We start from the raw sequence: 16,020 nt of genomic DNA, 5'->3' as shown, positions 1-16,020 counted from the left end.
GACAGCTATCAAGTATCGCTGAATCTTCTTCAGACCTAACAGTGCCAGTTCATTCATAGATTCAAGGCTCTTTGCATTGTGATTGCCCTCCTCCAAATGCTCTCCAATTAATCAATGGGAGATGCTTTCTTATCAGCATGAAGGAGATAAAATTATCTTTTCATAGTCATGGTAAATGTATATTCACTTTGAAGAAAGGTGTTCCTTTAGCTGAATTGCCTTGAATCCCTGGATAAAGGTAAGAAAGAGACTTCTCTTAACCCCTGCAGAAGAAAGTGGCAGCCCCCTCACTCATCCAAAGGGACATGAATTTGTTATCATCCCCTTAATAAGGCTTCATGGATAGGGAAAACAGAGGTCTTGTTAGTTGGTAAGCTAGGGAACACCAAATGAGTGGGCCTATTAGTAAAGTACCACCTCCCTTTGATAAACTGGAATTTCTAGGTGTAAGTCCATGCCATATGAATATTCAGATGAAGGAACTATCAGTAAGTTATATATAAGAGGTCTGTGACTTCTCAATTACTTATTATAAATTATTGTAAACCTTGATGGGGTCTGGTGACAGAGGTGTAATCATTGATGCTGTTGCTCTGGTTTTGCTTCTGTTCATTGTTGCCATTTTATGTCACCAGATGTACTGTAAGCTGCCCTTGATAATACCACCACTGCTTGAACTGTTTGCTTTTTTAGAGGATTTTTATACTACTGAATTTAAAACTATTATTTGTATGTAGTTCCTCTGTCTCTTCCTCCTTCTTGTGTTAGGATTTTTATTATTTTTTTTTTCTTAAACTCTTAACTTCCATCTTGGAGTCAATACTGTTTATTGGCTCCAAGACAGAAGAGTGGTAAGGGTAGGCAATGGGGGTCAAGGGACTTGCCCAGGGTCACACAGCTGGGAAGTTTCTGAGGCTAGATTTGAACCTCTATGTTAGGATTTTTAATCCATAGCCTATTATCCTTCCCTGGATTCTTTTGAAATTTGCTTTTCCAGTCCCAAGAATTAATTCATGGTAGTCTATTCTCCACTTTTCTCTCTTCCATCTCAAGGTTTCTATCATTTCTGTTGCTGCAGCCAGTTTCCGTGTTGGGAATAATCAGATCCAGAATTAAATTTCACCTCATTCTTTGACCTTTTAAAAATGTTTTAAATAAAGCCAGTCACAAAGTTTACTACTCTTCTTTTGTCATAGAAAGCTCTAACAGATATATCTTAATAATTTGAGGTTCCTCACCATATTCTATCATGCTACTTGCCATGCTTGTGACTGTACTCACCTATTTATTCTTTTTGTCCAGGTAGTCTATAGAATAGAGGATAAGAAACTTTTGGTTTTATTTATATTGGGAAGCCCAGAGCAAAGAAACTTCTTCTATCAATGTAAATTGACAATTTCTCTGAAACTTAAGCTTTGAGAGGTTAAATGACAACTGGAATGATAGAGCCAAATGTGTGAGAAGTAGGACTTGAATTCAACCACATGTTCCTAAGAGAGGACAGCTCTCTATCTGCATTGCTGTGTAACCTCACAAATAGTCTGTATTTTTTTCCTTCACTCATTTTCTCTCCACCACACTAATCTCCTCTGGACTCTGGATTTCTTTTCTCATGAGCATATCTCCTTAATACTAACTTCACCCTTCCACTTTGACCTTTCTTTATTTTGAAAAAAGTTACCTATCAAGAGCCATAGATATCCCATGATATGTCCCATCCCAATAAGACTCCCAATGGAATTAAATTTTCATTCATTCATGTACTAGGACCTCTGTTTTACCTTACTCTTTTCCTACACTTTGGATTTTTGTACATAGACATTTGAGGTCAGTGATTTTATTTCTGGGATTTCCTCCCCCCGCTAACTTTCTGGTTATAGTTGCAACTATTCGGCCATTATTCTTACTTCATTACAACTATTTGCTATGGTATGCAATTTAGTGAAGATACATAGCCAGTTTTGTCCTCTCTTCCATGTTTTCCAATGAAAGCCCTTTCTATTAGATTTGTGGGGACAGCTAGTTCACACAGTGGATAGTGTCAGGCCTGGAGCCAAGAATACTCAACTTCCTAAGTTCTAATTTAGCCTCAGACACTTCTCAGACCTGTGTTACTCAGGGCAAGTAACTTAACTCTGCCTCAGTTTCCTCATCTGTAAAAAGACCTGGAGAAAAAAATGGCAAACCCCTACAATATCTTTGCAAAGAAAATTCCAAATGGAGTCATGAAAAATCTGATGCCACTGAAAAACAGCTATTAGATTTGTAAGAAAACAGTCAAATACATTTTTTTCTCTTATAATGGGTTATTTACTTCAAAGCTAAAGCAAGAATAAACATAAAGACATTTCCTACAATATCTTGGGGCACAAGTTCTCTGTGGCCTTAAACTTAGCATGGTTTCTGCATAACATTAATCCCACCAAGTTCACATACAAAGCAGTAGGTCCTCCTTGTCTCCAGTTGGTTTCAATTAATGAGGCCCACAACATACTTAAAATTGCAGAAAACTGGAGCTCAGATCTGGATGTGCCAATAAATTGGGCTGCCATTACAGGCTTTGTAAGAAATGTCAGGGTTGCACATTTCCACCTGCTCTTGGGTGTTCTTTCTTAATTATCTGTAGCCAATCAAATAACATTCTTACTGAATTTTATTAGGTATATTCCCTCCCTGACCAGGACCCTGCCATTCAGTTTTAGCTGTAATTCAGAAATCCAAATCCCAATCTTAGATAACAACTTCTTAATCAATCATTTATACACTTTTCAAATCTGATTTTTTTATTCTGTACTTCTTCCCATCATTGGGCAGCAATGATGAAGATACCAACTATTCCCTTTTCTTCAGTTTCTTGCCTTAGATTTTATACTCCTTAATTAATACTCTCTTGATTCTAATATCAAAAATGTGCCTCTTTGAGTTGCTATAAATGGATAATAGTCATCCATTTTGACAGATATTGGCACGTTTGTCTCTGTTATGTCTTAGATACATTTGCCTCGAGATGGCAGACCTCTCTTATGAAGTTGTTTAATGACTATTCATGTTTTTTATTGGACTTTTGCTCTATCGAGTATTCTTTGAGAGTTGAAGACCTCTGAATGCAGACTTGGAATAATTATATTAAGATTTTGTTACAGAATTTGAACCATATTATAAGAGAGGTTGAAATATACTTTGTTTTATTGTTACCAAGACTGCTAGAATTAAGATGGATATTTTAAAAATCAGCCAATTCTTCCTTTCTTAAACTACAACTATTTGTGATTAAGTCTATTTCTTTTCTTTCTAAGCTCTTTATGAAAAAGCTGATATTAAGGCTCAAGAAGACATGAAGAAACACCTTATTATTGGTGTATCCTCTGATCGAGGCCTTTGTGGTGCTATCCATTCCTCAGTTGCTAAACTGATTAAAAATGAGGTTGCTACCCTCACAGCAGCTGGAAAGGAAGTTATGATTGTTGGAGTTGGTGACAAAATCAGAGGCATCCTTAATAGGTAAGTGTTTAGTACAGACTTCGGTAAAAAATAGAAGACAGAATTTCTTTGAAAGAAAAGTTAGTTTTAAAAGGAGGCCACTGTACTTGGAGTGAGAAGATATGGGTTCAAATTATGACTGTTGCCTACTAGATATTTGATGATTGGCTAATTACCCCATTCTCTGAGACTCAGTTCCTTGTCCATTATAAGGTGTGATGATCCTGTACTGTTCAATTCAACTCAGAGGGCTTTTATTTAAAAAGTACTTTGTAAACTGGCTGCTATTTTAGGTGGGGTTTTGTGGGTTTTATGTTCATTGTTTTCCTTAATATGACTCTTAGAATATACTTTTTTCACTTCATTTTCTGCTTCTCTACTCTCTTTCCCATCACCATTCATTAAATAATACAGAACCTGCCAGAAGCTATTAGCATTATTTCATAAACATTCTGATATGAAGTTGTCTTAACATGATTATTTAGGAATCTGATTATTTAAAATGAGATGTCTTTGAATTATAAGCCCCTTTAGTGGGTTACAAAGATGATCTCAAAGTCTCTTGCAACCTTAAAGGCCTGTGATCCTATGCAAGAAAACTAAGGAAAGGGAGATATGAAATGAAAAGAACAAAGTATAATACCAGACCAACGGTTCTAAACCTAGGATCTATGGGCTTTATTTGTTAATAGTTTAGAAAAACATTTTTCAGTATAATTGTTTTCCTTTACAATCCTGTATTTTTTCAAATGTTACCCAGAGATGGTTCCACTAATCTTACCAGACTGCCAGAAAGGTTCATGACACAAAAAAGATTAAGAACCAAATAAGACAAAGGTCTTAATTCTACCACATTGGCCATTTTTAAATTTATTCTTGGCCCTTACCTTTCATCATAGAAGCAATACTACGTATTGGTTCTAAGGCAGAAGAGTGATAAGGGCTAGTCAAGGAGAGTTACATGACTTGCCCAGAGTCACACAGCTGGGAAGTGTCGGCAGCCAAATTTAAACCCAGGACTTCCCTTCTCTGGGCCTGGCTCTCAATCCAGTGAAGCACCCTGCTACCCCCCACATTAGCCATTTATAATTGCCAAGAAGAATAGGAGGAGAAAAATGTTCAGAATAATGGATGAACTTCAGGAAAACTCCCAGAGAACTTCCTGGTGATATTTTCCACATTGTCCCTTTTGATCTGTATTATTTCATTAAACTAGTTACAGTGACTTTATAGAGACATAATTTTGTTTTAGAACTCACTCTGACCACTTCTTGGTGACATTTAAAGAAGTGGGAAGGAAACCCCCTACCTTTGGAGATGCTTCAATCATTGCCCTTGAACTACTAAATTCTGGATATGAGTTTGATGAAGGATCTATTATCTTTAATCGATTCAGGTATGATAACTTTTTTCTTTGTTTTATTTTAATAAAAAATTTCCACGTTTTCCAAAGTTATATGATTCATATTGTCTCCCTCCTTTCTTCCTTCCCCCTCCTGGAATTGACAAGCAATTCAGTCTGGGTTATACATGTATTTAAGATAACTTTTCAAAAATTAAAGACTTTTAAAATGTGTTTATGAATGGAATTATTTCATTTAACATCAGCATATTATTAATCACAATATCCATGGAGGCCTGTTTTAAAACAAATTATTTTGAAATTTCATTTTCATTTTCTTTAGGTCTGTTATCTCTTATAAGACAGAAGAAAAACCCATCTTTTCCCTAAATACCATTGCAAATGCTGGTATGTACTAAATTTTAAAAATATATTTAAATATATTTCAGTGTCATAAACTATTTTGTCATTCATCAGGTATTTATTTAATCATTTCACCACATACCTGGCATTAGGAGAGACAGATAGAAATGCCTTCCAATCTTAGGTAGAGATTTGGGTTATATATTGAGACAGATACTGAAATGAACCCCCTTCCTCATGGCAGAGGCAGAAGATTACTAAGGCAGAGTACCTTTTCTGTTTTAGGGTATGGTCACTATATTAAATATACTTACTAAATTATTTTTCTTTGTAAGAAGGAAGAATGTAATCTGTCTGCCTCAGGAGTGGCAAGAGGAGAAAAAGAATTCAAAAGATGTAAATGAATGAGCACTGAAGGCTTATTTTCAGTGCTAACAAGACCTTTTGGAGAAATTTCTAACATTGTGAGAATTCATTGACCCTAATACAATCTTAGACCATCTTGGTTTGTTCCAATTTACTGTGACCACTCTCATATTTATACCATTAATTTTGTTTTACTTATCTTGCATGTTATAATCTATTGGGACATTAATAATATATTTCCAGGGATATCTGTTTAGCTAATACAGGTGAAAATGCTGGAACAAAACCATTCTCACCTGCCTTATGTCAAATTTGATCATAAAAATGTTTTCACTGTACCAGTACTCAGTATCATTGCTTTAAAACTAAAACTTGTCTTAACAGAGAGTATAACTGTTTATGATGACATTGATGCTGATGTGTTGCAAAACTATCAAGAGTATAATCTGGCAAACATCATCTACTACACTCTAAAGGAATCCACCACCAGTGAGCAGAGTGCAAGAATGACAGCTATGGACAATGCTAGCAAGAATGCCTGTAAGAAAATATATTTAATTAATTTAATAGCCTAGAAAAGAAAGTAAGTAATTAAAATTCCATACCTATAACTTTTTTTTTGACAATTACATGTAATAACAAATTTCCACATAAGTTTTCCGTGGTTATATGATCCATATTGTCTCCCTCTCTCCTTCCCTTCCCCCTCCCGAAGCTGGCAAGCAATTCAATCTGGGTTATACATATATTAGCACACAAAACATACTTCAATATTGTTCATTTTTTAAGTGAACAACCTTATAAAACCAAAATCCAAAACATGTGCTTCCATCTGCATTCTTACTCCCAACAGTTCTTTCTCTAGAGGTAGATAGCATTCTTTGTCCCAAGTTCCTCAGAATTGTCCTAGATCTTTGTATTGTTGAGAGTAGCTAAATCTATCACATTCAATCATTCCACAGTATTGCTGTTACTGTGTACTGTGTTTTCCTGGTTCTGCTGATTTCACTCTGCATCAGTTCACATAGGTCTTTCCAGCTATTTCTGAAATCATCCTGTTCATCTTTCCTAATAGCACAACAGTATTCCATCACTATCATATACCACAATTTGTTCAGCCATTCCCCAACTGAGGGACATCCCTTTAGTTTCCAATTCTTACCACCACAAAGAGTGCAACTATAAGTATTTTTGTACAAACAGGTCCTTTTCCTTTTTTTTAACTCTCTGAGATTAAGAAATGATTACGTTTTCATTTTTCCCCTATTATCAAATTAATAGACCTTATAGTGGTATTACTAGGCCAAAGGATATGCATTCTTTTATAGCCCTTTGGGCATAGTTCCAAATTGCCTTCCAGAATGGTTGGATCAGTTCACAACTCTATCATCAGTACCTTAGTCCAAATTTTGCCACATTCCTTCTCGTACCTGTTAACTTTTTGAGTGGTATCAACATTAAAATCATGTTAAGACATGTGACAAATCTCATGTAACTAGAGTGGTAGTTCTTTACTGCTGTTTTTTGTAATGTCTTGGGATGGCAAATCTTTTGCCTCAATTTTTTTTTAAATTTGCCAATGAGATTAATACCACCTGGCTGATTATAAGAAAGAAACGACACTATAAATATAGAAGTTCTTGGGGGCAGCTGGGTAGTTCAGTGGATTGAGAGTCAGGCCTAGAGACGGGAGGTCCTAGGTTCAAATCTGGCCTCAGACACTTCCCAGCCATGTGACCCTGGGCAAGTCACTTGACCCCCATTGCCTACCCTTACCATTCTTTTGCCATGGAACCAACACACAGTATTGATTCTAAGGCGGAAGGTAAGGGTTTTAAAAATATATATATGGAAGTTCTTTAGAAAGCTACTGATTGGAAGCTTGTTAGTACAAAAATTATTCCTTTTTTTTTTTTAAGTGGTAATGATGTACTTTGGAATGTAAGACCTTGACTGTGGACCAAGGCCCTATACTGAATCATTTTTTTAGGGCCCCGTCTTAGAACACCTAATTTTCAGAGTTAGTAAATGCTTTCCTATTTGATTCTTTGTCAGATCAAGTGGGCATATGGGTATGTACACGCACACACATACACACACACACACACACACACACACACACACACACACGCACGTCTTTATTGTGTGTTTTGTTTTTTTTAGCTGAGATGATTGATAAGTTGACTTTGACATTTAATCGTACTCGCCAAGCTGTCATCACAAAGGAGTTGATTGAAATCATCTCTGGTGCTGCAGCTCTGTAAGTATATGGTTAGATTTTATATTTATTTCATTCCTGCATCCCCAGTTTCTGCTAGTTTGAGTATCTGGATCCTGAAATTTGAGAGTAACAAAAACTGTCTTGTCTTATCTTGCTCTGGCATCAGAAAGAGACCTGGTGAAGATGAGTTTTACTCCAGCATGTTGTAGCTAACAAGACTCATTCTTTTAGAAATTATGTTGTCATTTTTCCCCTATTATCAAATTAATAGGAAATTGTTGTACTTTGCAAAGATGAAGCCAGGGCAAATGGTCTTTGAAAACAGCACTGGAAGAAAAAGCAATGAAAATAAGTGCTTTGAAAACTGCCTCTGTAACATTTCTGGTACTAGGGATATAGGCCTAGTTGACACTATGTTGTTACTAGTTGATACAATTGAGTAAGATCCTACATAGGCTGCCTAGGGAGGGACTAGATAGCCCATGTAGGAATAGAGAAGGGGAAAGAAAACTTATTTGACAGCAGTAGGACTGGTTCCATGAGTAGCCCTTGCACTTACAGCCCAAGTAAGACAGTGAAACCCAGCCTTAAAACTTGAATAGCAACATTCAGATAATTAGAAAATGATAAAGTTAGCAAATAGAAATTTTTCTTTTTTGTGAAGTATACACTTCATTACTTCCTATAAAAATTTGATTTCTGCAGTTCAATGGTAGGATTTGTCTACATGACAGATTAACTTTCACAGGGACTAGGAAGTACCTTGATTATTCTGAATGTAGTTTTTAAATTTTTATTACTTATGTGCCTTTGTATCTATCAATAAAACAGAATAAAATGCAGCATTTGTTATTCTGAGTGCTGCCTATAGCTACAACGTTTTTGTTGGTTGTGCGCTCTGCATAGTTTGCATGGAAAAAAAACTTAAATTTCTAACCAAAGTGAAATTCAGAATTTATATATGTGCAAATGACTGATAAAGTTATCTAGGAGTGTTTAAATATTTTTTAGCTTTGTAGATGTGCTTTTTTGGTCTAAAATAATTGTATGGTTGACTTGCATGGAATGCTTCTTGATCTGCTTGTTTTGTTTTGTTTTTTCCCTCTAACATAATAACCAGGAACTAATGGATCCAAGTTTTATCCAAATTCAAGAGGTAAAGTGGTGACACTACAACTATATTCTCATCCCTCTAGACCCCTGAAAGAAAAAAAATACAAATTTAAATAAACCAACTAATTACAGGTATTTTAAAAGCAATAAGAGGTGTTTTTTAAATATATAGATTTAATAAGATATAGCTTTATTTAACTGTAGAATCTAATAGAAGGATTCATGTTGGGAATTCCCAAGAGATGCTATGTGTTTGAGGGCTTTTTTTTTTAATAGGGAGAAGAACTATCAGTATTTTTGTCAAATTGGGACTATGACCTAGTAGTAGAAAACAAATGTCATAAAATTTCATTCATACGTTGAGTATTATGTTAGCTACTAATTAAGACAATTTACAACAATAATATTTTGTTGTTCAATTGTGTCCAACTCTTTGTAACTCCATTTGGAGTTTTCTTCACACAGATACTGAAGGGGTTTATCATTTCCTTTTCTAAGGATGAGGATGAGGAAACTGAAGAAAAATAGGGCTAAGTAGCTTGCCCAAGGTCACACATCTAGGAAGTGTCATTGGAATCAGGAAGATGAATCTTATTGACTTCAGGCCTGGCATTCTATTCACTATGCCACTCAACTACCCTACAACAATAGTATACTATCCTTTAAAAGCATGTAGGGGTACATCATCATATCACCTAGAGGATATTTTGTATTCCAAATTAACGTTGTTCAATTTATTTTTATTTTTCAGGTAAAGACATGAAATGAAGCAAGCTAATTAGTTTAGCCTACTTTTGTCTGTCAGAAGAACTCTTGGTCCACTGTGTACGTGGAAGACAAAATATTTGTAAATTATCTTACAATAAACAAATTACATGAAAACAAAGTCTTTTCTATATTTTCTCAATCTAGGATTACAGTGAAGTGAAATTTAAGTTGTAACCAAAAAAAATTTTGTGCAGTAGGTTGCTATTGTACAAACAATACTATATTCTAAGTAAAATATGAAAGAATTAAGTGCTTGACTTGCTCAAAGCAGTGTTCTAAGCTCTGGGGATACAAGTAGAAAAGTAAATCACTGTTCCCCGAGGGGCTTAACCTAATGAAGATAACATATAAAGAAGGTTCCAGCTACAAGGCATAAGAAAAGGTCCTATGGTCTCTTTGAGTATACCAGCAAAGCAGATAATAATGTCTCTTTCATGTTATTCCAATTATAAAAATCAAAGTATTTTCTGATATTAAACTCTTTGACACTGCCAATGTCTTTAGTAACAAAAATTTTGTTTTCTGGGTCTTTGGTAGCTGTGTCTGTTGCACCTGCAGAAACAATTACCAGGATTCATCTCTGCAGGGTTTAGTTTTCTAAGATGGTTGTGGGCACTGGACTGCAAGTATTGTATTCCCAAGGCTTTGGGGCTTGGATTCCTGAGCTAGCTCTATTAGAGTAAAAGGGGAATGGTGGTGGCAGACTGACTTAGCTGACCAGAAAGCTACTTTCTCTCTTTCCCCAAAGTTCCTTGCTGTATCCGATAGCCTGACTTGGCTCCCCTGTTTGTAATGGCAATTGGGAATGGCTGGCTCCTTTGCAAAAGTTGCTTCCCCAGATGCTAGCTAACAAGGCAGGGATGAAAGCAGGACTAGTGTTTGGGAGGGTCCCTATGCCATTTCCAGGGATCTTGTTCTGATCTGCCTATTGGTGGCTTTTGAATAGTCAGTGCTAGTGATGAGGACATGGGCCCCTTCTCCACAGAGATTTTTCCCTTTAATGACTAAGAATAGGGCTGGGTTTTTGTTGGTTTGGTTTTAGTTTTGGTGGGGGAAGGGTCCCTGCTATTTCTAAGGCTCCTGTATCCAGGGTTCTAGACTGTCTCCATCAGGTTCTGAGAGGAAATGTTGGTCAAAGTGGTGGAAGTTTGATTTGCTTGGCACGTGCTGCCTCTTCTCTCTTCCTCAGAGTGGCACAATGTTTCACCTCGGCCTATTTGCCAGCCTTGTACATCTATTTACCTTGCATTCACCAAGATCTCCTATAATTGCTGTTAGTCATTTAATGTTCCTTCTCTTTACCTCAGTAGTTTAATGTGACATGACCTAACAAACATGGAAAATGTATATGTGTGTGTGTATACATATAGATTTTGTATAGCTTATCTCGATATTTGGTTAGCTCTTGAGACCTATGTATATAAAAAGGTAAAATAGTGCATGCATTCTTGCCTATCATAAATCTTTGACCAGATCACCCCCTCCACACATACACTCAAAACTCCAGTGGTTCCCAATCACCTCTAGGATCAAATAGAAAGTACTCTGGTGTGCAAAGCCTTTCAAATATTGACCCTTCCACCTACCTCTACAGTCTCCAACTTTCTTTTCCATCATCCCCATTTATACATACCCACACACTTTTATCCAGTGACACTGATTTGGCTGTCCAACAAGATACTCCATCTCCCACCTTGAGTTTTTTTCACTGGGGTATCCCCCATAGCTAGAATGTTCTCTCCATCTCTACCTCCTGACTTCCTTGACTTTAAAGTCTCAGCTAAAATCCCACCTCCAGAAAACCTTTCCCCAATTCCCCTTAATTCTAATGAATTATTATCAGTTCTTCTTGTATATAGTTGTACCTGATGGTTTGCATGTTGGTTCTCCCATTGCACTATAAGCTTCTTGAGAGCAGGGGCAATCTCATTCCCTTGTACTTAGCACAGTACCTGGCACATAGAACTTAATAAATGTTTATTGACTGATTATGTAAACTGCTCTATTTCTCTTTGATCAGCACATTTTAGTCACCCATCATCATAAAGCATTTAAGAGCCTTCTATGTTTCAGGCACTAAGGTAGCCAACAGCAATACAAAGACAGAAATGAAAGCAGTCCCTATCTTCTAAAGAGCAATAAGCTAATGATTTTTAGGCTCTCCCATCAGGGTGGTACAGGTTTGGTTTGGTTCTGGTTCAAAGAGTAACCTTGAATATGTTCCTTTACTGTACCTTTTCTCAGTTGGGTTTTATAACTAGAATAGTGTTAGGGCAGTAGATCTGCTCTTGAGGATAAGTGACATCTCGAGGATACATCTCGAGGATAACAGATTTTGAACCTTAATTCATCAAAGATAGAAGGGCCAAGGGAGATAGTTTGCAGAAAGTGAGCCAGAGTTCCTGTGCCATCTCCAGGGATTTTTTTCTTCTTGTGACTCATCCCTTACCATCTCAGGATGACCTCAATTCAGTCCAGTCCCCAGGAAACCAATCAGCATGTGGGTTCTTCCTTTACTATGGGAGTAGCAGAATTGTACAATTCTGGGCCTCTGGTGCTCAAAAATAGTCCTTTTCTGACTCCTTAGTCATAGAGAGACAAAATATCAGAGCCCCAGCTTTCCTTCATAGAATGTATACTCCTGAATGCTTACTCATTTAGCTTTTTGATTTTGTATCCATAGTGTATAATTCCTAACACATAGAAGTTTAATGTTTGTTGAATAGGCCAATTATTCTTGTTATCAGGGCAACTAGATCCTGCTCCCACTTCCCTGAGATTGTATCAATGTCAGTTTAGCAAAATATTCTCCCATATCTCTTTCCTCATGCTCGCATCCCTATCCACTTAAACCCTACCCCTCTACAGTTTATATCTCTGCCCTCCTATTCCATTGTACCCCATGTAAGGCCTGCCGTATTGTTAACAAATTGCCCTTTATTCTGGATTGCTTCACTTTGTTCTATCTACTACAAATGGAATCCTGGCTCTACCCAGAAGACACTATGTAATAACAACTAGCATTTATATAATGCTTTAAGATTTACAAAGATGTATGTGTTTATATAAGTCATATTCAGACTTTGTGATCCCATGGACCATAGCTATCGGGTTATCTTGGCAAAGTAGTGTTTTCCTATTTCCCATATATATTTACATATATATATATACACATATATATATATATATATATATATATATACACACACATACCTCATTTTTATTTCTCTGATAATGAATGCTCTTCTCATGCTTCCTGAAGCATTGAAGCAGAAAGTATTTTTTTTTTTAGACCCTTGTACTTCGGTGTATTGTCTCATAGGTGGAAGATTGGTAAGGGTGGGCAATGGGGGTCAAGTGACTTGCCCAGGGTCACACAGCTGGGAAGTGGCTGAGGCCGGGTTTGAACCTAGGACCTCCTGTTTCTAGGCCTGACTCTCACTCCACTGAGCTACCCAGCTGCCCCAGAAAGTATTTTTTGCTCTTATTTTTCTCTCTCCAATAAAGTCCTTTTCATTATCTTCACTAATCAACATCCCTTTTGAGATTCACTCCAGCCTACTTTTAGCAAATAGTCCAAACTCTCATCTTAAGTCATCTGCTAATGTTCAAGTCATTCTTTCATCTCTCTAAGGGTTCAATATCTGATTAAATATATTCCTTTCCATCTTCAACCTCTGCCATCATTCATGAAGACTTCAGTGCACACAGTGAAAACATTCTGCCTTCCAGATTGAACCCCCATGGCCACCATCTTCATTTCAGCCATACACAAGGATATTCATATCCTTGATTTGACCATCAAATAGAAACTATCTTCGTGATACAAAACAAATATTTCTGTTTGACTAGACAGACCTCTTTTCATCTCTCCTCTGCCTCACTCTCAAGTCCATTTTTCACTCTCAAAGTGGTCTTCAGTCCATCATTCCCTACATGTGTTCCTAGACCATCACTCCACTGGTCTTACATCTTCCATTTTAGACCTGATACTAACCAATTCAAGCAGAAAACATAAGGCAGCATTGAATCCCTTTGTATTATATTATCCCTTGCCAAACATCTCATCCTGGAGTACCCCAATCTTCTGCCTTATCAATATAACCTTGACATGATATTCCTGGTTTCTCTCACTAAGACTTTTATGAATAGTTGTGGCTAGGAAGAATCAGTGACTTCTCAATAGACTGACTTTTCCCTATTTCCTCATTCTCTTCCTTTGGTTAGTGAGTCCACAAACATTTATTATGCACTTTCCATTGTGCTAAAGACTGGGAATGCAAATAGAAACAAAAACATTCCCTACCCTCAGGAAACTCACATTCTATTGAGGAAAGACAATACACAAAAAAAAAAAAAAGCTTAAAAAGGAGGGAGGAGGAAGGAAGCACAGTTGCATGATAAAAGTTCTGTGGAAATGAATCTGCAATAGTCTGGAAAGATTTAAGGAATCAGCCAATCCAAAGGAGAGGCCACTGGGGTGAAAGGTACTTCCCTAGTAAGAAGTAGTCCAGGTGTGGAGTGAGCTTCCAGATTGAAGAGTTCACTCCTGTATGATAAAGGCCAGCAGAGATGAATCTGCAGTAGAACCTGAAGAGGGATAAAGATGACAGTGTTTGGTTGTGGTTCCTGAGACCTGCCTGAATGGGACAAAGTGTAAAGTGGATGTCATGGTGTAAAGTAGGCTCTGGAGACTGGCACTTACCAGTTAGTTGTCTGACCCCCTTCCCCAATGGTCCCAACACAACTTCCATCTGCCCAGAGCCTTTCAGAATCTCCCCAGAAGTTGTGGGCCTAGGCTCTGGCTGTGGGGTCAGATAGAACTTCACGAATTATTTTAATGAGCATCATTAGAATGCTAAATGGCACAGTAGATAAAGTACTGGGACAGGAGCCAAGAAGACAGTCAAATCTAGCCTCAGATGCTTATTATAAGTGTGACCTTTGGCAAGTCACTTGACCTCTTAGTCTCAGTTTCCTCATCTGAAAAATGAGGATAATATTAATAGTGCCTACCTCCCAGGGTTGTTGTAAGGATTGAATGAGATAATAATTATAAAGTGCTTAGCACAGTGCCTGGTATTTAGTAAATGCTACATAAATATTCACTATTATTATTATTACAGTGCTTCTGGTTAAGATAGGCTGTATCCTAAGGACTCAACCTTTTAGGCTAACAGCTGCTTTACCCTAAGGATTAGGAGCCTTCCCACCCATCTTGTATTTAAGTGCTCATATTTATATTGTCTCCTACAATAAGAATGTGAACTCTTTAAAAGCAAAGACTGTCTTGTTTTTCTATTCTTATTCCCATAGTTTAGCACAGTAAGTGGCACATAGTAAATATTTAATAAAGGCTTTCCCATTCCATTCACTCATTTCCACAGAAGCTAAGACCCCAGTGAAGCAGTATGAATGAGGCAGAGTTCTGTCTAGCCTGGGAAACAATTGAAGACTTCCTGCAGAAGTGTTTTTAAGATTTATATTACTTGTTCTCAAGCCAACCCTTACTACCTAGATGCAGCTAAAACATAGCTGTACACAGAACATTAGGTAACTGCTTACCAGAATATTTAATTAGAAAATATTTAACGCCAAGAATAGGGGATTATAGACCATTCTACCTACCTCTCTGGCCCCTCACAGGACTCTTCAGCCCACAGCAGAAGCTGCTTCAGTGCCTGGGCTCCCCCTAAGCCTGAGTGGCCCAGTGCTGCTGCCACCACTGAATTTATATAAGGCAAGAACTATTTTGTTTATATCAGCCCATGGTAGATAGAAAAACCTAAACAAAGGTATCAAACAAGCAGCTACCTCAAGAACCAGATTAAAATGTCATTGGGAAATATTTGACAGAATAAGAATACAACAAAACATAGGGAATGTTAACATGTGGTTTTCTCTATCAATATTCAGCCTGAAAGTTTAGATCCTTTTATATGTATTATTGCTCATTTTTCTATTTGAGTTTGACATATCCCATTCCTCTTCCCTATACCTGACCTCCTAGAAAAGGTCACCTATATTCTTTGTAAATTCATTTACCTCTCACTCATGTCTTAATCCCTTGTTGTGTGGCTTCTAATGCTGTGCCTTTACATTAACTAAAACTGTTCCCTTCAAGATTACCAACAGTTTTTTAATGGCTCTATCCAATGGCCTGTCTTCAGCCCTAATCCTCTTTGACTTAATGGAGCTTTTGACCAGCTTTCCCTTCCTGCACATTCTCCTATCTTGGCTTCTGTGGCAGTGCTCTCCATTGGTTCTCCCAATGGCATAACACTTCTAGTTTTCTTTGCTAGATCATGCTGATACAGAGTGTAAGTATCCCCTCTAGCATTGGGCCATCAACACTCTTCATTGGTGA

The 16,020-nt window shown here is 37.1% G+C and overlaps 1 protein-coding gene across 3 annotated transcripts in view; it reads left to right on the top strand.

The window, feature by feature from the left end:
* The window catches only part of ATP5F1C (ATP synthase F1 subunit gamma), a 31,148-nt gene extending 21,381 nt beyond the window's left edge, over window positions 1-9,767 (top strand). The window contains exons 4-10 of one of the 3 annotated variants that reach the window (XM_044677542.1): window positions 3,297-3,501; window positions 4,733-4,876; window positions 5,166-5,230; window positions 5,936-6,091; window positions 7,715-7,811; window positions 8,893-8,928; window positions 9,637-9,767. In XM_044677542.1, coding sequence (XP_044533477.1) covers window positions 3,297-3,501; window positions 4,733-4,876; window positions 5,166-5,230; window positions 5,936-6,091; window positions 7,715-7,811; window positions 8,893-8,899 — 674 coding nt within the window. In that variant the 3' untranslated portion in view covers window positions 8,900-8,928; window positions 9,637-9,767. Of the gene's footprint in view, window positions 1-3,296; window positions 3,502-4,732; window positions 4,877-5,165; window positions 5,231-5,935; window positions 6,092-7,714; window positions 7,816-8,892; window positions 8,929-9,636 lie in introns of those variants that run through there. The other 2 variants (XM_044677543.1, XM_044677544.1) reach the window with 2 other exon arrangements.
* Window positions 9,768-16,020: the final 6,253 nt, after the last annotated feature.

This window comes from Gracilinanus agilis, chromosome 5, assembly GCF_016433145.1.
Source record: "Gracilinanus agilis isolate LMUSP501 chromosome 5, AgileGrace, whole genome shotgun sequence".
Lineage (NCBI taxonomy): Eukaryota > Metazoa > Chordata > Mammalia > Didelphimorphia > Didelphidae > Gracilinanus > Gracilinanus agilis.
Note: the sequence above shows the minus strand (reverse complement) of the source record. Positions and strands in the feature narration are given on the sequence as shown.